Source organism: Rana temporaria, chromosome 2, assembly GCF_905171775.1.
Source record: "Rana temporaria chromosome 2, aRanTem1.1, whole genome shotgun sequence".
Classification (NCBI taxonomy): Eukaryota; Metazoa; Chordata; class Amphibia; order Anura; family Ranidae; genus Rana; species Rana temporaria.
Window position 1 is genome coordinate 306,959,371 of NC_053490.1, and position 20,364 is coordinate 306,979,734.

Sequence of the window (20,364 nt, forward strand, 5' to 3'; positions counted from 1 at the left end):
TAACCACTTTCCACCCGGCCTATAGTAGAATGACGGCCGGGTGGTGGTTCAGTTATCCTGACTGGGCTTCATATGACAGGGGATTTCTCTGTGTAAACAGAAAAAGAACACTGCGCTAACGTGTGAAATCAATTAACCACTTAAGCCCCGGACCATATTGCTGCCTAAAGACCCAAGGGGTTTTTACAGTTTGGGACTGCGTCGCTTTAACAGACAATTGCGCGGTCGTGCGACGTGGCTCCCAAACAAAACTGGCGTCCTTTTTTCCCCACAAATAGAGCTTTCTTTTGGTGGTATTTGATCACCTCTGCGGTTTTTATTTTTTGCGCTATAAACAAAAATAGAGCGACAATTTTGAAAAAAATGCAATATTTTTTACTTTTTGCTGTAATAAATATCCCCCAAAAACATATATAAAAACATTTTTTTTCCTCAGTTTAGGCCGATACGTATTCTTCTACCTATTTTTAGTAAAAAAAAATCGCAATAAGCGTTTATCGATTGGTTTGCGCACAATTTATAGTGTTTACAAAATAGGGGATAGTTTTATTGCATTTTTATTAATTTTTTTTTTTTTACTACTAATGGCGGCGATCAGCAATTTTTTTCGTGACTGCGACATTATGGCGGACACTTCGGACAATTTTGACACATTTTTGGGACAATTGTCATTTTCACAGCAAAAAATGCATTTAAATTGCATTCTTTATTGTGAAAATGACAGTTGCAGTTTGGGAGTTAACCACAGGTGGCGCTGTAGGAGTTAGGGTGCACCTAGTATGTGTTTACAACTGTTTGGGGGTGTGGCTGTAGGAATGAAGTCATCGATCGTGTCTTCCCTATAAAGGGAATGACGCGATCGATGCGCCGCCATAGTGAAGGACGGGGAAGCCGTGTTTACACACGGCTCTCCCCGTTCTTCAGCTCCGGGGAGCGATCGCGACGGAGCGGCTATAAACAAATAGCCGCGCCGTGGTCCCGGATCGCTCCCCGAGCGGACCCGACCTCCGCATGTAGCGGGGGGGGTCCCGATCGGACCCCCCACCCGCTAATAGGCGAGGACGTACGTGTACGCCCATGTGCCTGTACGTGCCATATTGTGGACGTATATGTACATGCGGGGGTCGGGAACTGGTTAAATAACCGTGAAAAAATGAATATAAAAATAAATGTAAAAAGCTGCCAGTATTAATTACTAAAATACCATAGTAAACAAAGAAACAAAAAACAAGATAATACAGCGCTAATAACTTGACCTGTGAGAAATATATGTGAAATATATAGCCGAAAATATGAATGAACACAATAGATGAATTAACGATATTATTTATTTATTTATTTCATTTGGATGGATTTGTTAAATTGATTACTATATCGTTAATTCATCTATTGTGTTCATTCATATTTTCGGCTATATATTTCACATATATTTCTCACAGGTCAAGTTATTAGCGCTGTATTATCTTGTTTTTTGGGCTTCATATGACGTCCAGCAGGATAACAGCTGCCGCGCGCATCGCGGTGATCCGTGATGTAGTGTGTCAGTCTGACACACCGCTACACCGATCTCGGTGAACACGTGATCAGCCGCAATCACAGCTGATCACGATGTAAAAAGGAAGAGACATTGATTGTTTTTTCCTCATTCGCGTCTGACAGACGCGAGTAGAGGAGAGCCGATCGGCTGCTCTCCTGACATTGTTTATCAGCGCAGCCCCCCCTTGGATGCCCACCCAGGACCACCAAAATGCCGCCAGGACCACCAGGTATGCCACCCTAGACCACCAGGGATATGCCAATCAGTGCCCATCAGCAATGCCTGCCAGTGCCATCAGTGCCATCTATCAGTGCCGATTAAGTACCCATCATTGCAGCCTTTCAGTGCCCATCAGTGTTGCCTATCAGTGCCCATCGTCAGTGCCTGTCAATACCCATCAGTGCCACCCATGAGTGCCCATAAGTGCCGCCAATCAATGCAGCCTCATCAGTGCACATCAATGAAGGAGAAAAATTACCGGTTTGCAAAATTTTATAACAAAATATGAAACAGATTTTTGTTTGTTTTTTCAAAAATTTCCTTTTTCTTTTAAAGAAAAAAAAAAAATCCAACAGTGATTAACCACTTCCCACCTGGTCAATAGCAGATTGACATCCGGGAAGTGGTTCTGGTATCCTGACTGGACGTCCATTGACATCCAGCAGGATAACAGCCGCCGTGACCGTGGGGGCATGCATCGCAGCGATCGGTGGTGCGGCGTGTCAGTCTGACACACCGCTACACCGATCTCGGTAAAGAGCCTATGAGTGCCCATCAGTGCCGCATACCAGCGCCGCCTATCAGTGCCCATCAATGCCACTGATCAGTGCCCATCAGTGCCGCCTATCAGTGACCATCATCAGTGCCCATCAGTGCCACCTCATCGGTGCCCATCAGTCGCGCCTTATCAGTGCCCAAGTGCCCATCAGTGGCGCCTTATCAGTGCCCATCAGTGGCGCCATATCAGTGCCCGTAATTGAAGAAGAAAACGTACTTATTTACAAAAAAATTAGCAGACAAAAAGAAAAACTTTGTTGCGCAAAAAATAAAAATTGCAGAGGTGGTCAAATACCACCAAAAGAAAGCTCTATTTGTGGGAACAACATGATAAAAAAAATATGGGTACAGTGTACCATGACCGCGCAATTGTCATTCAAATTGCGACAGCGCTGAAAGCTGAAAATTGGCTTGGGCAGGAAGGTGCGTAAGTGCCTGGTATTGAAGTGGTTAAATACCACCAAAATAAAGTTCTATTTGTTTGAAAAAAAATGAATACAAATTTTTTCTTTTTACTATTTCCTTTATATTGGCTTTTGAAGTGCAGCAATTAAAAAATGGGAAGAAAGGTTTATCATTGGGAAAGATAAAAGTGCATTTTATATACATCTATATGGATCAGAATAAAACGAAGGACAGATGGGGAGGAAAGAGGGACATTGTTCCAAATCAGGGACAGTTGGCAGCTATGGGTTCTGTTATTACCAGGTAAACATTACTGTACAAGTAAAACACAGAGCGAGTACAGACGTGTCTCAGCACTCCCCTCTAGTGGACAGTCCAGCGTGCAAAGAGATCTGCGCTCGATTGGTGGAGCCTGGACAAGATGTCTGCGCCCTTGTGAGAGCTGTCAGTGAGCGGCGAGTTGGTGACAATGTTGGGGCTGAGGAGAGCGGTGTGTGAAGTCCTGGGCCGGGGTGTCAGCTCTGACTTACTGTCTGCAGGAAGGCAGGTTGTCAGATGTCAGCCATGGATCAGAGAGAGGGTGAGCCGGCCTTCAGCAGGTATGTGTGTGATAGGAGGGCTCCTCGTGTGTGTACGGGGCACCTTGACTTTCTACATCCCATGGGCGGCCTGTATATTGGGCACAGTGCTGATCGATCATTGGATTATTCCTACAGAGGACTCCACACTGACACATGGGGCTGCACCATTGCAGGTTCTCTGCTGACAGCTGCATTTGAAATTGGCAATGATTGGGGATATAGAAGGATCCAGTCACATCCAATGTGCAGGCACTTTGCAGAAAAACACTGATCTTCTGATGAATGTATTACTTTACTGCCTAGAAGCCTGCAGAGCATTGCACAGTCAGTGTATTGTGGGTGGACTGCACAGGCTCCTGCAGTATTTACATACAGGGCGAGATTTACTAAAACTGGTGCACTCGGAACGTGGTGCAGCTCTGCATAGTAACCTATGCATTAAAATAAAAAACCTTTAGTGTGCAGCAGCCCCCCTAATACTTGCTCGAGCCCCATCTCGATCCAGCGATGTCCAGAAGTGCCTCGGCCATCCGAGACTCTTCCTCCTGATTGGCTGAGACACAGCAGTGGCGCCATTGGCTCCTTCTGCTGTCAATCGAGGTCAGTTGGCCACTTAGGAGAGGGAGGGGTGGGGCCAAACCACGTGTCTGAATGAGCACACAGAGCTGCAGCTCGGGTGCCCCCATAGCAAGCTGCTTGCCGTGGGGGCAATCGGCAGGAGGGAGGGCGCCAAGAGAGCCGGCAGGGCACCCAAGAAGAGGAGGATTGGGGCTGCTCTGTGCAAAACTATTACACAGAGCAGGTAAGTATGACATGTTTGTTATGTTTAGTTCACAGTGTGAGAGTGCTCAAAGCTGAAAATTGGCCTGGGCAGGAAGGGGGTTTAAGTGCCTATGCACAAGTTTCAATAGACAGCACATTGTGCTGTTCACATTACAAAAACATAATTAGTTGCGTTGCTTCGATATTGAAGCTTCATGTCGAGTCGGGAGGCGTTTCAACGTGTGTGTACGGGGCACCTTGACTTTCTACATCTCATGGGCGGCCTGTATATTGGGCACAGTGCTGATCGATCATTGGATTATCCCTACAGAGGACTCCACACTGACACTGATCACTGACTCCACACTGATGGGGCTGCACCATTGCAGGTTCTCTGCTGACAGCTGCATTTGGAATTGGCAATGATTGGGGTTATAGAAGGATCCAGTCACATCCAATGTGCAGGCACTTTGCAGAAAAACACTGATCTTCTGATGCAAGGGTTGACAAATTTGCTTGGAATCTAGGAGCCAGCTAAAAAAGTTAGGAGCCAGAAAACGCGCAGAAGCGAACACATACGTGAAAAGCGCCCGCATATGTAAACGGTGTTCAAACCACACATGTGAGGTGTCGCCGCGATTGGTAGATCGAGAGCAATAATTCTAGCTCTAGACCTTCTCTGTAACTCAAAACATGCAACCTGTAGAATTTTTTAAACGTCGCCTATGGAGATTTTAAAGGGTAAAAGTTTGTCGCCATTCCACGAGCGGACATCATTTTGAAGCGTGACATGTTGGGTATGAATTTACTCGGCATAACATTATCTTTCATAATATAAAAAAAAAAATGGGGATAACATTACTGTTTTATTTTTTAATTAAAAAAAGTATAATTTTTTCCCAAAAAAGTGCGCTTGTAAGACCGCTGCGCAAATACGGCATGACAGAAAGTATTGCAACGATCGCCATTTTATTCTCTAGGGTGTTAGGATAAAAAATATATATAATGTTTGGGGGTTCTAATTAGAGGGAAGAAGATGGCAGTGAAAATAGTGAAAAATAGTGAAAAATTACATTAGAATTGCCGTTTAACTTGTAATGCTTAACTTGTAATACCAACGGCCACCACCAGATGGCGCCAGCTCACATCTGGTGGTAATAACTTGTAATACCAATGGCTCACCACCAGATGGTGCCAGCTCAAAAAAAAAATTATTTTTTTTGCCCCCCCTTCCAAGTCAAGTCGCCAGGACCCTATTTCTAGTCGCCATGGCGACCTGGCGTCCGGGATTTGTCAAGCCCTGTTCTGATGAATGTATTACTTTACTGCCTAGAAGCCTGCAGAGCATTGCAAGTCAGTGTATTGTGGGTGGACTGCACAGGCTCCTGCAGTATTTACATACAGGGCGAGATTTACTAAAACTGGTGCACTCGGAACGTGGTGCAGCTCTGCATAGTAACCTATGCATTAAAATAAAAATGCTTTGTCTCTTCTGCATTAAAGTTACTTACCTGCCTGTCTGCTCTTGTACAGTGAGTTGCGCTAATTGATGAATTGTTTGCATTTATCTGGTATGACTGGTGCTATAGAAGAATGGGATCTTTCCTCTGGAATGATTGGGACTTCTTAGACCCCTTTCACACTGATGTGCTTTGCAGGCGCTATAACGCTAAAAAAGCACCTGAAAAGTGCCCTGAAAGAGCCCCTCCTTTCACTCCAGTGTGAAAGCCCAAGGGCTTTCACACTGGAGTGGTGTGCTGGCAGGACGGTAAAATAAAAGTCCTGCAAGCCACATCTTTGAGGCGCTGTAGGAGTGGTGAATACACCACTCTTAAAGCGCCCCTGCCTATTGAGATCAATGGGCAGCGCCGCCAGACTGGTTTTAACCCTTTTTTTGGCTGCTAGCGGGGGTTAAAAGCGCCCCGTTAGCGGCTAAATAGCGACGCTAAAACGACGGTAAAGCACTGCTAAAAATAGCGCCGCTTTAACGCTGACGCCCCCACCGCTCCAGTGTGAAAGGGCTCTTAGGGTTGGAAGATTTCACTGGTTCGAAGCACTGGAGTTTATTTACGAAAGGCAAATCCACATTGCACTTGGAAGTGCAGTCGCTGTAGATCCGAGGGGGACATGTAAGGAAAATAAAACACAGCATTTTAGCTTGCACATGATTGGATGATAAAATCAGCAGAGCTTCCCCTCATTTCAGATCTTCCCCTCAGATCTACAGTGACTGCATTTCCAAGTGCACTTGTAGTGCAGAGTGGATTTGCCTTTCGTAAATCAACCCCTCTGTGTTTGAATGGTTGCAGGGACAGCGGGAGGGATTCCTCTATTAACACTGTCTGTGTTGATGGGGGAATTTCTTTCCTGAAACCCCTGATTGCAGGAAAGAAATTCGCTCCATCTATGGCTGGCCTAAGTAACTGTTAGTAATGTTAGTTGGCTAATTATTACACCAAGGAGGCCCTGCCACTTAGCACAGAAGGTTATTGGAAGTTCTATTGACTAGAAATAGAACTCTTTGCAATGTACAGTGAGGAAAATAAGTATTTGAACACCCTGCTATTTTGCAAGTTCTCCCACTTGGAAATCATGGAGGGGTCTGAAATTGTCATCGTAGGTGCATGTCCACTGTGAGAGACATAATCAAAAGAAAAAATTCCAGAAATCACAATTTATGATTTTTTAACTATTTATTTGTATGATACAGCTGCAAATAAGTATTTGAACACCTGTCTATCAGCTAGAATTCTGACCCTCAAAGACCTGTTAGTCTGCCTTTAAAATGTCCACCTCCACTCCATTTATTATCCTGAATTAGATGCACCTGTTTGAGGTCATTAGCTGCATAAAGACACCTGTCCACCCCATACAATCAGTAAGAATCCAACTACTAACATGGCCAAGACCAAAGAGCTGTCCAAAGACACTAGAGACAAAATTGTACACCTCCACAAGGCTGGAAAGGGCTACGGGGAAATTGCCAAGCAGCTTGGTGAAAAAAGGTCCACTGTTGGAGCAATCATTAGAAAATGGAAGAAGCTAAACATGACTGTCAATCTCCCTCGGACTGGGGCTCCATGCAAAATCTCACCTCGTGGGGTCTCGATGATCCTAAGAAAGGTGAGAAATCAGCCCAGGACTACACGGGAGGAGCTGGTCAATGACCTGAAAAGAGCTGGGACCACCGTTTCCAAGGTTATTGTCGGTAATACACTAAGACGTCATGGTTTGAAATCATGCATGGCACGGAAGGTTCCCCTGCTTAAACCAGCACATGTCAAGGCCCGTCTTAAGTTTGCCAATGACCATTTGGATGATCCAGAGGAGTCATGGGAGAAAGTCATGTGGTCAGATGAGACCAAAATAGAACTTTTTGGTCATAATTCCACTAACCGTGTTTGGAGGAAGAAGAATGATGAGTACCATCCCAAGAACACCATCCCTACTGTGAAGCATGGGGGTGGTAGCATCATGCTTTGGGGGTGTTTTTCTGCACATGGGACAGGGCGACTGCACTGTATTAAGGAGAGGATGACCGGGGCCATGTATTGCAAGAGTTTGGGCAACAACCTCCTTCCCTCAGTTAGAGCTTTGAAGATGGGTCGAGGCTGGGTCTTCCAACATGACAATGACCCGAAGCACACAGCCAGGATAACCAAGGAGTGGCTCTGTAAGAAGCATATCAAGGTTCTGGCGTGGCCTAGCCAGTCTCCAGACCTAAACCCAATAGAGAATCTTTGGAGGGAGCTCAAACTCCGTGTTTCTCAGCGACAGCCCAGAAACCTGACTGATCTAGAGAAGATCTGTGTGGAGGAGTGGGCCAAAATCCCTCCTCCAGTGTGTGCAAACCTGGTGAAAAACTACAAGAAACGTTTGATCTCTGTAATTGAAAACAAAGGCTACTGTACCAAATATTAACATTGATTTTCTCAGGTGTTCAAATACTTATTTGCAGCTGTATCATACAAATAAATAGTTAAAAAAATCATACATTGTGATTTCTGGATTTTTTTTTTTGATTATGTCTCTCACAGTGGACATGCACCTACGATGACAATTTCAGACCCCTCCCTGATTTCCAAGTGGGAGAACTTGCAAAATAGCAGGGTGTTCAAATACTTATTTTCCTCACTGTATATAACTGAGTTACGGAAGTATTTTCTTCCATTAAAAAAAATTGTATATATATAACATAAATTCTTTGCACATCAAATATATCATATTAGTAATGATCTGTGTAAGATAATTTAGAACTTCACCAAACATATAAGCTATCTTCTTCTTTTTTTTTTTTTTTTTTTTCAGGTTCAAATCTTATTCAAGTTGCCAGGACATATGCTACGAAAACAACAGGTCAGTATTTTGGAACTAACAATATAAAATGCATGATGTCAACCACTTGGTAAGACTAATATTCTGCTATGGAAATATTGTGGTTGATCTACTAAAACTGGGAAGTGCCAAATTTTGGTGCAGCTGTTCATAGTAGCCAATCGGCTTCCAACTTCAGCTTTTTCAATTAAGCTTTGACAATAAAACCTGCAAGCTGATTGGTTTCTATTCAGAGCTGCACCAGATTTTGCACTCTTCAGTTTTAGTAAGTCAACCATTAAAGTGGTTGTAAACCCTTACAGACCACTTTAAGATGCAGGTTAGCCTATAATAAGGCTTACCTGTAGTTTCCCAGGATATCTCCTAAACCTGAACGGTTTAGGAGATGTCCCCTGCATGTGCCCATGTCATCGGCACATGCGCACTGGGGCAAACCGAAGCAATGGCACGTATACGCGGTAGTGACGTCATCGCGGCTATGGCCAATGACAGCGCCAGAGCCGGGTTTTTTTTTCCACACTGTTTCAAAACACATAGGTTTAAATGCACTATGTTTCTGATATATTGGGATTGATTTACTAAAACTGGAGAGTACAAAAGCTGATGCAGCTGTGCATGGTAGATAATTAGCTTCCAACTTCAGCTTGTACAATTAAGCTTTGACACAAAAGAATTGTCGGCAATTACACCGTCCTAATCGGTGCGACTCTGCACCGATTTCAAAAAGTAATTCCTGTACTACTTTTTGCGATTTCGGGCCGCGATTTACATTGACATCTGTGCAGAAACCTGCACAGATGTCTCTTAAATCGCGGCTGAAATCGGGACTGCCAGCGGGAGTGAAATGGTGCGAGTTCAGCTGAACTCGCACGGCTTCACTCCCGCAGCCCAGTGTGAACCAGTGCTCACTGTTGAGCCTCAGAATTGAGGATGCTACTTGGATGACTAGAGAAACCTCAAACTTTGCAAAACACGTTCAGCAGATTAGCTACTACCAAAAAATGTAAAACCTGAAGTTGACAATAATGATTACAAAGCCATCATCAAATTTCTCTTTTTATTATATGTATGTATTTTTATTCTTCAGGAGTTAGTAGCCAGTTGGATGATTTGCCAGCCACATTACTTAAGAAGGAGTATGGCGAAGTGCAAAAAGTAGAAGGGTAAGTGTCATGATGTTAAAAGATGTTAGGTGATTGTTTCTGTAATGACATTTCTGTATTTTGTTCAAAGCAGTGAAATCCACACAGATTATCACACTTGAAGTTGATCAATGCTTTGCCCACCTTTGTATTGCGTCCCCACTACTCTGATACAGCACCAGCATCCATAAAATTTCAGTGTATAATTCAACTTTCTGAACAAAGATGAAAGGTATACAAGGGTTGCACATAACTCCTTCAGCCCATGTATGATAGCGCTGAAGTCTGGCAGCGTTCAGCCACCAAGCACTGCACTGTGGGTGTGTCACATGTTCTCCTGTACCCAGAAATTTTGCACATTTCCCAGGTAGGCCAGCAGTGGTTTGGAGCAGAAGAGAAGCAATTGGAAGGTAAATATACACTATTTTGCCAAAAATATTGGGACGCCTGCCTTTATACACACACACACACACACACATGAAATTTGCCATCCCAGTCTTAGTCTGTAGGGTTCAATATTGAGTTGGCCCACCCTTATCAGCTATAACAGCTTCAACTCTTCTGGGAAGGCTGTCCACAAGGTTTAAGAGTGTGTGTATGGGAATGTTTGACCATTCTTCCAGAAGAGCATTTGTAAAGCCAGGCACTGATGTGGAGCAGAAGGCCTGGCTCGCAGTCTCTGCTCCAATACATCCCAAAGGTGTTCTATGGATTGAGGTCAGAACTCAAACTCACTCATCAATGTCTTTGTGGACCTTACTTTGCGCACTGGTCCATATCATTTGGTGGAGGGGGGTTATGGTGACAGGAGAGGTGCTTTGCAGGCACAATGTTTAGTGCCAAAATGCCTGTAAAGCACCTCAGTGTGAAAGTAGCCTTAAGGTGTCAGCATACCAAGACATTTTGGACAATTTCATGCTCCCAACATTGTGGGAACAGTTAGGGATGGTCCCTTTCTGTTCCAACATGACTGAGTACCAGTGCACAAAACAAGGTCCATAAAGTCCTGACCTCAACCCGATAGAACAGCCAGGCCTTCTCCTCCACATCAGTGTAGTGTCTATACCTGCCCTATACAATGAAGTCTTAAAATTCTTGTTTTTGGAGCTGGCTCTCATATTGTGAAGGACTGCTAAACATTTTAGGGGTTAAAGTGTAATCATTTCATTATCAATGTGCCATTCCAAAATTCAAAGAACAAAAAATAAAATGTTTACAGCATTATTAAGCCATATCTTACAGGACACAACTATGATCTGTCTGCAGTATACTAAGTAAAGATCCTGCAGTGTTGCATTTAAAGCGTATGTAAACTCAACATTTTATATTCCTGATTTGTGCCTGCTGTGCTATGTACTTGAAAAAACACCCTGTTTACTCGTTGATTAATTTGTGTGAATTCCCTGGTGTTCCTGCCAGTCCCTCTGCTTTCCTTTTACAATCTGACTACACTAGGCATGAGAGCACAGCATGGTCGGTTCTCTAGCTGTACTGGGAACACAGCCTGCTCCTCTCCAATGATCAAAATTGGCCTGACCCCCCTTCAGCTATTCACTGGGAAGACCAGTGTACTGCTGTTTCTCCTCCCCTAGCTCTTATGTAGCAGAGATTATGTGATCAAAATGGAAATTAAGGATGTTTTATAATTTTTTTTTTTTTTATATCTGTTCACAAATGTTTTGCCTTTTTTATTTTAAACTGAATGGGCTGTTTTACAAGTTGGGGGGGCTTACATATACTTTAAGGTGTTTTCTCTATTTGTTTTCTTCCAGAGTTAATGAAGTTGTCAAAAGGCTTTTGTCATTAGACATGGCAAGTCAGGTCAGTATCTGTTTTGAGCAGTGTTGCATCTTATTTTTGTTTGGGAAAAAAATCAGTCAAATAGATTTGATTCTCATTGGAAAATCTTTTTATAGTGTATCACAATCAATATGCCTTGGGTGTCACAGAAATGTAATCTTGACCACCTTACAACCTGCATGTTGCACCACCTTCTTGCCCAGGCCATTTTTCCCTTTTTCGTGCTGCGAGAATTTAAATGACAATTGCTCAGCCGTGCACTAGTCTACCAGATGTCCAGGCAAAAAGTGGACGTGATTATGTTGCACTGAATCCCCCCAAAAGTGTTGAACTTCCTCATTCTGGTCAATCGCCAAGCGCGATTGCTTGACAATTAGCTCAGTGCTGTCATGTATGGGCAAGGAGAGGGACCGTTTTGTGTAAGCTGCAAATCACAACTTAGAGCTTACACAGGGCTTCCTCTCTTTCCTTCCAGTGTTCAAGTGTCAGGGAAGTGAGACATAGGTGTGTTCTGCTGGGGAGAAGGGTAGGTTATGTAAATCTTTGCTTTATTCTACAACAAAAAAACTTGCGCTAGGAAATACAAATTCCAAATACCATAGAAAGAATTGACATAAAACCGCCAATCCTCCTGTTGCTGCTGTTTAAAGTCTAGCAACCTTCAGAAATTCATAATACAATCGTCCACAGTGCATAACCGTGATTCTCAAAATTCATCAGTTAAACCTAAATTGTATTATTTCCGTGCTATAATAATAAAACATTTTGTTAATATAGTGTAATCGATATAAGTCCATAAGTCCCAAAACTATTCATTTCACAATTGCCATTCTTCATTAAAGTTATCAGTGCTCAAACTGTATATATATATATATAAAAAAAAAAAAAGTGAAAAGGTGCTCCAGGCACCCCTCTTGTGCTCTTACTCACCAGAATGTGTGGACCCCCAGCTGGTGTGCATGAGGGTTTCAAGCACTTATTCCTGGTGAGGACAGTAGTGTTGAACGAAGTGTCTTCAGACTGTTCCTAGTTGGCTGCGTATTTTGATGTCTAATTGTCAGCAATGCCATCGCTCATCCAGACCAAAATAGAGGGAGAGCGCTCGTATAGTGCCGTATTTTCCATTTATTTGATTAAAAAAAAAATTAAATACACACCTATAATACAGATACAATGCCAGGAAGGGCTTGGATTGCCTCCTGGTTCACCGCGATTCCATGTGCATTCCACCATTACCGGACGTGACGTTACTGAGAGAACAGAAATTCTATTGATGCGTTTCGCCCCTGCCACATGGCGTTATCAAAGTCATTGCTGACAATTGGACATCATATTACACCAGCCAACTAGGCAGAGTTTGAAGACTTTTCATACCATACTACCCTCCTCACCAGGAATAAGTGCTTGAGACCCGCATGCACAGCAGCTGAGTAAGGCCACATGAGGGGTGTGTGGAACACTTCACAGCATGTTATTACCTTGAGCACCTTTGCACTTATACAGTTTGAGCACTGAGCTCTTTAATGAAGAATAACAATTGTGAAATTAATAGTTTTGGGATTTAAATGTTATGTTGATTACACTATATTATCACACATTTTTTTATTATAGCACAGAAATAATGAAGTTAAGGTTAAACTGATGAATTTTGAGAATCACTGTTATGCGCTGTGGATGATTGTATTCTGAAACCTTATACTTTGCCTGGCACCGGGTTCATTTTGAAGAATACGTTAAATAGATATATTACTAAAGCGGAGGGTAATGGCGCTTGCTAATACACAAAGTGCTAATATATAATAAACCGTATATAAATTAAAGGGTCCAGCGATCCCTGTGAGCCAGAAATGATGTTTCACTCCTAATCAATATAAGCCCACCAACCATCAACGGGATGATGAGGAGGGTAACAGGACTGATTTTAGTGAAAACGTGAATAAATGGGTAGTAAGAATATTACCACCAAACAAATAATGCAAAATCGCACTAGAAATGATGATGTAAAAAATAAACAGGAATGATAAATAAATTGTGATATAAAAAAAAAATGTGTGGAGAACCACAAGTACCAACCATGATCCACTATCAAAGTGTGATCAATGAGTCTATGTGCACAATCGTGCAAATAAAATAATTGATCAAGTGTTCAAAAAGGTCACAACCAAAGTGCTTCAGTCAATAATAATTTCCAAGGTGCATAAGTGCTCCACTCTAAACACAGGTGTAACTAAAATCCACAAAAGTTCCCACGGTGCAAATGTGCGGAAAAGGTGATCCGTTTCCCCAAGCCTCTCACCTTAAAAAGGCTAAAGAAGAGCCTATAATGCTGCTGGCTTAACAAGCACAGCAGATTCCGCTGATAATCGATGTCTCACGGCCAGCCTGTTAACTTCAATCCCCCAGGTATTGGTTCCCGGATCACAGCAGTAACGCTCCCAGGTATAGGTTCCCAGATCACAGCAGTAACACTCCCAGGTATAGGTTCCCAGATCACAGCAGTAACACTCCCAGGGTGGATGGCGCTCAACAGATAAAAAATGAAGGCTCCATAGTGTAACAACCTATAACAATTTTAATATAAATAAAATGTACTTGCAGTACAGTTGTACAAACAGCGTGTAGCGTGTATGTCAGGATAGTCTCCGCTCTCGGCCGTGAGCGGGATGACGTCACCAACGGCTCTCCTCATTACGTGTTGCGTGGCTGTACATGCCACTTACTCATAGGAAACATACTCACATTTTTTTATTACAGAAATAATGAAGTTTAGGTTTAACTGATGAATTTTGAGAATCACTGTTATGCGCTGTGGATGAGTGTATTCTGAAACCTTATACGTTGCCTGGCACCAGGTTCATTTTGAAGAATACGCTAAATAGATATAGTGGATCTAAAAAGTCTACCACGCCCCTGTTAAAATGTCAGGTTCCTGTGATGTAAAAAAATGAGACAAAGATAAATCATTTCAGAACTTTTTCCACCTTTTTAACCACTTAAACCCGGGACCATTTTGTTGCTAAATGCCCAGGCCAGGTTTTGCGATTCGGCACTGCGTCGGTTTAACAGACAATTGCGCGGTCGTGCGACGTGGCTCCCAAACAAAATTGGCGTCCTTTTTTCCCCACAAATAGAGCTTTCTTTTGGTGGTATTTGATCACCTCTGCGGTTTTTATTTTTTGCGCTATAAACAAAAATAGAGCGACAATTTTGAAAAAAAATGCAATATTTTTTACTTTTTGCTGTAATAAATATCCCCCAAAAACATATATAATTTTTTTTTTTTCCTCAGTTTAGGCCGATACGTATTCTTCTACCTATTTTTGGTAAAAAAAATCGCAATAAGTGTTTATCGATTCGTTTGCGCAAAATTTATAGCGTTTACAAAATAGGGGATAGTTTTATTGCATTTTATACTATTGTCGGCGATCAGCGAATTTTTTGACTGCGACTTCATTGCTCGAGCCATGAATAAGCACTAAGTCAGTGCGAAACGTCGGTTATCCTCCTGTTTCTGTTGCTGTGATCTGGTATGTTTTTGCTGTTCGTTTAAATAAAGACAACCTGTTTGGTTTGGAGTGCGGCCATCCATCCTTCATTTTACGCCAATGAGTTTGAATGTGCTTGCTTAATTCTGAACACAGATACACACTTATGCAACCACATTATTATTTTATTTTTTTATTATTCCCCCCCCCCCCCCCCCCCTGCTAAAAGAAAAGTTTATAGGTCACATTAAAGGAGGAAAAAGTTCTGAAATTATTTATATTTGTCTTTATTTTTTTTATTTATTTTTTTACATCACAGAAACCGGATATTTTACCAGGGTTGTGTAGACCTTTTATATCCACTGTATGTTCTTGCTTTATACATGTGTGGATTCATAAGGTGCATAATTTGTAAATAATTATTTGTTTTCATATGTGAACCTAAAGCTTTAACTGTAACTTTATTAAAGGAGAAGTATGGACAAAGCTCTTTTGGCTATACTTCTTCTGGGGTTCACTGGAGTGTATTTTTTTTTTCTGCACTCCTGTGACCCATTTCCGCCGACAGCAGGCTAAAGCCGCTGGTCAATGGTGTTTGATCACTCAGTTCTCGATCTTTGAGCCAGTTTGGGACAGATGCAGCATCAGATTGATGCTGCATCCATCCAGGTGAATCTAACGTTTTTTTGTTTTAATAGCCTATACTTCTCTTTTAATGTGCTGTTCTGTGTCTTTTAGTCTGACAAGCTCAAAATAAAAATCCAGCAGCTCGTGGATAAAGTGAAAAGAAGTCCTGATGATAGAACATCTAAAGAAGTCAAAAGTGAGTGCTAAGTTTTAGGAGAGAGATTTCAGTTAGAGCCGGTTCACACTTGGGCGACTTGCGATCCGACTTCATGTCGCCTCAAGTCGTCCCAAGTCGTGCTGTAGAGAAAAACAATGGAAGTGAATGGGAGCAGTGTTAATACACACGACTCAAGGCGATCCGACTTCAGAAAAGGTTCCTGTACTCCTTCAATCCGACTTGTAGGCGATTTGTACCCATTGATTTCAATGGAAGTCGCCTCAGAAGTCGGATCACTGTCTTAACTGAAGCTACTTTCTAGGAAGATAACATACATTTCTCAGGCAAACCCCTCCCTCCCCCTCCCTCTCCCAGAGCTGATTGTTGTTTTATTGGCCACTGGAATGTCTCCTGTCCTGGAGACGACTTCAAGTCGTGTTGTAAATCTCCCCAGATCGCCCTGTGGTTCATATTCAAGTCGTGTTGGAATCGCCTCTGGAAGTCGCGCTGGAAGTCGGATCGCCCCAGTGTGAACCGGCTCTTAGCATAATTTGTGTGTGCAGGTTTCCTTTTTTGTAGTTGTACTTTCTTTCTCTGTGCAGATATCCTTTAACCACTTCCCTCCCACCATATAGACAAAAGACGGCTCTCTTGTTCTTGCCCAACAGGGTATGACGTTGCCCAGCCTGTAAAGAGCTGCGGCAGCAGCTCTTTACCCGTATGATTAGCTGTGTCCAATCGCAGCTGATCACATGTAAACAACGTCTCTCCTCGCCTCTAGCTGACAGAGTGTGAGGAGAGGAAAGCCGATCAGCGGCATCTCCTCACAGGGAAGACCTAGGTAATCGGGACACTGATCATTCGTGCCCTGATTGCAGTGCAGCCCAAACAGTGCCCATCTGTGATGTCAATTTGTGCCAATCAGTGCTGCCTATCCATGCTACCTATCATTCCCCATCACTGCCACCTCACCAGTGCAGAAGAGAAATACATTTTTTACAAAAAAATTCTGACAGAAACCAAAAAAAAATGTTTTTCAAAATTTTCGGCTCATCTGCCTCTAAGCCTCCAGTGCCACATTTGGCACTGTATTTGTAGCTGCTAACTTTAAATGTTTTCTAAAAGGAGCCTGGAGCTCCTCTTTAACCACTTGCTTACTGGGCACATATACCCCCTTCCTGACCAGAGGACTTTTTACGATTCGTCACTGCGTCGCTTTAACTGACAATTGCGCGGTCGTGCGACGTGGCTCCCAAACAAAATTGACGTCCTTTCTTTCCCACAAATAGAGCTTTCTTTTGGTGGTATTTGATCACCTCTGCGGTTTTTATTTTTTGTGCTATAAACAAAAATATAGCGACAATTTTGAAAAAAATTTTTTGTTTTTTTTTCTCAGTCTAGGCCGATACGTATTCTACATATTTTTGGTAAAAAAAAAAAATCGCAATAAGCGACTGGTTTGCGCAAAAGTTTTAGCGCCTACAAAATAGGGAACAGAATTTTTTTTTTTTTACTAGTAATGGCGGCGATCTGCTATTTTTATCCGTACTGCGACATTATGGCGGACACATCGGACACTTTTGACACATTTTTGGCACCAGTCACATTTTTACTGCGATCAGTGCTATAAATATGCACTAATTACTGTATAAATGTGACTGGCATTGAAGGGGTTAACACTAGGGGGTGAGGGAGGGGTTAAATGTGTACCTTAGTGAGTGTTACTAACTGTGGGGGAGGGGGACTGACTGGGGAGGTGACCGATCTGTGTCCCTATGTACAAGAGACACAGATCGGTCTCCTCTCTCCCTGACAGGACGTGGATCTGTGTGTTTACACACACAGATCCACGTCCTTGTCTCTGTAACCGCCGATCGCGGGAGCCTGGCGGACATCGCGGCCGCCGGGCACACGCATCGGCATCCCAGTGATGCGGCGGGCACGCGCGCGCCCCCCAGTGGCCAGGAGGAGCAGGAGGAGCTCAGAGAAGTAGAACAACCCTGCGGCCATATAAAGACGTACGGCAGGCGGGAAGTGGTTAAATACCACCAAAAGAAAGCTCTATTTGTGGGAAGAAAATTATGATAAAAATGTAGTTGGGTACAGCGTTGAATGGCCACATAATTATCATTCAACGTGTGACAGCGCTAAAAATTGGCCTTGGCAGGAAGGAAAGGGAGGTGGTTAAATTTACTGTACCTTAAAGTGTATGTCATGTATTATTGTTTAAATTTTACAGATGTATTGCAGGCTAGCAATCTACCCAGCCTTTGCTGAGTAAAAAGGGTCAGGCTCAGAGGAACACTTGGGGCCTAATCCACAAAAGAGATACGACGGAGTAACTGCTGTTACTCCATCGTATCCCTTGTCCTAACTTTGGAACTGATCCACAGAAGCAGTTTTCCAAAGTTAGGCAGAAGATCCGGCATGTGTAATTGAATTACACTGCCGAATCTTAGGATGCAGTACCGCATCCGCCGCTGGGGGCATTTCGAGTCGAAATGCCGCTTCTAGTATGCAAATTAGCACTTAGGGCGATCCACAAAGCTTTTCTGCTTCGTTTTTTCGCCGTAAGTTTTAGTTTGCAAGTGTAAAACTAGGGCTGGTTTTACAAAGTGTAAACTAGTAACACCATGTAAAGGCCCATTCAAGCGACGGCATTTGGTATGCATTCCTGAGGGAGAACTCCACGGCAATTTGTAAAATCAAAACCGGCATGGGTTCCCCCCCCAGGAGCATACCAGGCCCTTAGGTCTGGTATGGGTTGTAAGGAGACCCACCCTACGGCGAAAAATCGACGTAGGGGGTCCCCCTACAATCCATACCAGACCCGCATCCAAAGCACGCTACCCGGCCGGTCAGGAATGGGAGTGGGGACGAGCGAGCGCCCCCCCCTCCTGAGCCGTCCCATCATGTTTCGGTAGGTACCCACGTGGTGGGTGCCTACCCACGTGCACCCACCACGTGGGTACCTACCGGAGAATGATGGGACGGTGATGCCTATATAAATGTGATGCAAGGCGCGCTTCCATCATTGCAGTGACAAGAGGCGACGAGTCAACATCGGAAGAGGGGAGAAGAACAGAAGAGAAGAAGGTGACGTTACAGAAGACCGCGATGGCTGCCTGTTAGTAATTGAGCTAACACACAAAGATAGCAGGCAGCCAGCGCTGAAGAAGAAGGCACCGGACAGCTGCAGAAGAACCGGGGTTCGCCGAGTCAACAGCGGCGAAGATAGAAGAAGACCCCCGGAGAGCGGAGAAGCCCCCCCCCCCCCCGGAGAGCGGAGAAGCCCCCCCCCCCCCGGAGAGCGGAAGAAGAAGCCCCCCCCGGAGAGCGGAGAAGACCCCCGGAGAGCGGAAGAAGAAGCCCCCCCTGGTATTAGAGCTAATAAAGAAGGCAGGGGGGTGCCTCCGGAGCAGAATAATAAATTATTTTAAAAACCCTTGTGTTGTGTGTTTAATAACTTTAACTTTTTGCCTCCAGGTGAATGGGTAGGGGTACGATGTACCCCATATCCATTCACTTAGGGTGGGGGGCCGGTATCTGGGGGCCCCCTTATTTGAGGGGACTCCCAGATTCCGATAAGCCCCCGCCCGCAGACCCCGACAACCAACGGCAAGGGTTGTCGTGAAGAGGTCCTGTCCTCATCAACATGGGGACAGGGTGCTCTGGGGTGGGGGGGCCCGCAGTGCGCCCCCCTGCCCCAGAGCACCCAACCCCCCCATGTTGAGGGCATGCGGCCTGGCACGGCTCAGGGGGGGGGGGGGGCGCTCGCTCGTCCCCACTCCCTTTCCTGGCCGGCCGGGTAGCGTGCTTTGGATACGGGTCTGGTATGGATTGTAGGGGGACCCCCTACGTCGATTTTTCGGCGTAGGGGGGGTCTCCTTACAACCCATACCAGACCTAAGGGCCTGGTATGCTCCTGGGGGGGGGAACCCATGCCGGTTTTTTCTTTGAAAATTGGCATGGAGTTCTCCCTCAGGAATGCATGCCGAGCGACGCTGTCAAATTATTATTTTTTTTTTCCCCGACGCAACTTTTTTAAGCCGGCGCGATCCACAAAACTCGGCGTAACGTAACTTCGCGCATGCGCAGTACAGCCGGCGTGGGAGCGCGCCTCATTTAAATGGGACTCGCCCCATTTGAATAGGAACGCCTTGCGCCGGCCGGATTTAAGTTACACAGCCTGAAATTTCTAGGTAAGTGCTTTGTGGATCGGGCACTTAGGTATTAATTTTAAGGCAGTGTAACTTAAATGGGATTTTTTAAGTTGCGCCAGGTTTTTGTGGATCTGGCCCTAGGTCTTTTTCTGCTTTCTATGTTTCCACTTTTATTGTATATAGTGCTTTTGTCATTTAGGCTTTGTAAAGCACAAGTATTAGACTTTCATTTAAAGCATTTGTTGCCCTAAAAAAAAATGTATCCTGTTCCCTTAAAGCATGTTCTGCAGCACAGTACTTGTGTTGTGTAATTTGCCCTCCCTGTATCGCCTAAAATACCTGGTTGATCCTCCCTGGTTCTGCCCTTCACCTGTAAACTGACCTACGGTTTATCATGGCTGCTGAGCCCTGACACCGTGGTCAGTTTACGCCCCTTTGTCATCCGCAGCTCTCCTCCCTGCCTGTCAGCTCGTGACAGTGCCTGCTCTGCTCCCCACCCATTCCCCTCCTGCTGCTATCATAATTGTTGTTAGATATTCATACAGTCTCCTGTGTTTTAATAACGACGTGCCCCAGTGTATGTGTTTTTATAA

The 20,364-nt window shown here is 44.1% G+C and overlaps 1 protein-coding gene across 1 annotated transcript in view; it reads left to right on the forward strand.

Annotated features, from left to right (window-relative positions):
* Positions 1-3,094: 3,094 nt before the first annotated feature.
* Positions 3,095-20,364, forward strand: part of MRPS15 (mitochondrial ribosomal protein S15) — a 31,239-nt gene continuing 13,969 nt past the window's right edge. The window contains exons 1-5 of the mRNA XM_040337341.1: positions 3,095-3,318; positions 8,371-8,418; positions 9,485-9,560; positions 11,312-11,360; positions 15,563-15,647. Coding sequence (XP_040193275.1) covers positions 3,189-3,318; positions 8,371-8,418; positions 9,485-9,560; positions 11,312-11,360; positions 15,563-15,647 — 388 coding nt within the window. The 5' untranslated portion in view covers positions 3,095-3,188. The remainder of the gene's footprint in view (positions 3,319-8,370; positions 8,419-9,484; positions 9,561-11,311; positions 11,361-15,562; positions 15,648-20,364) is intronic.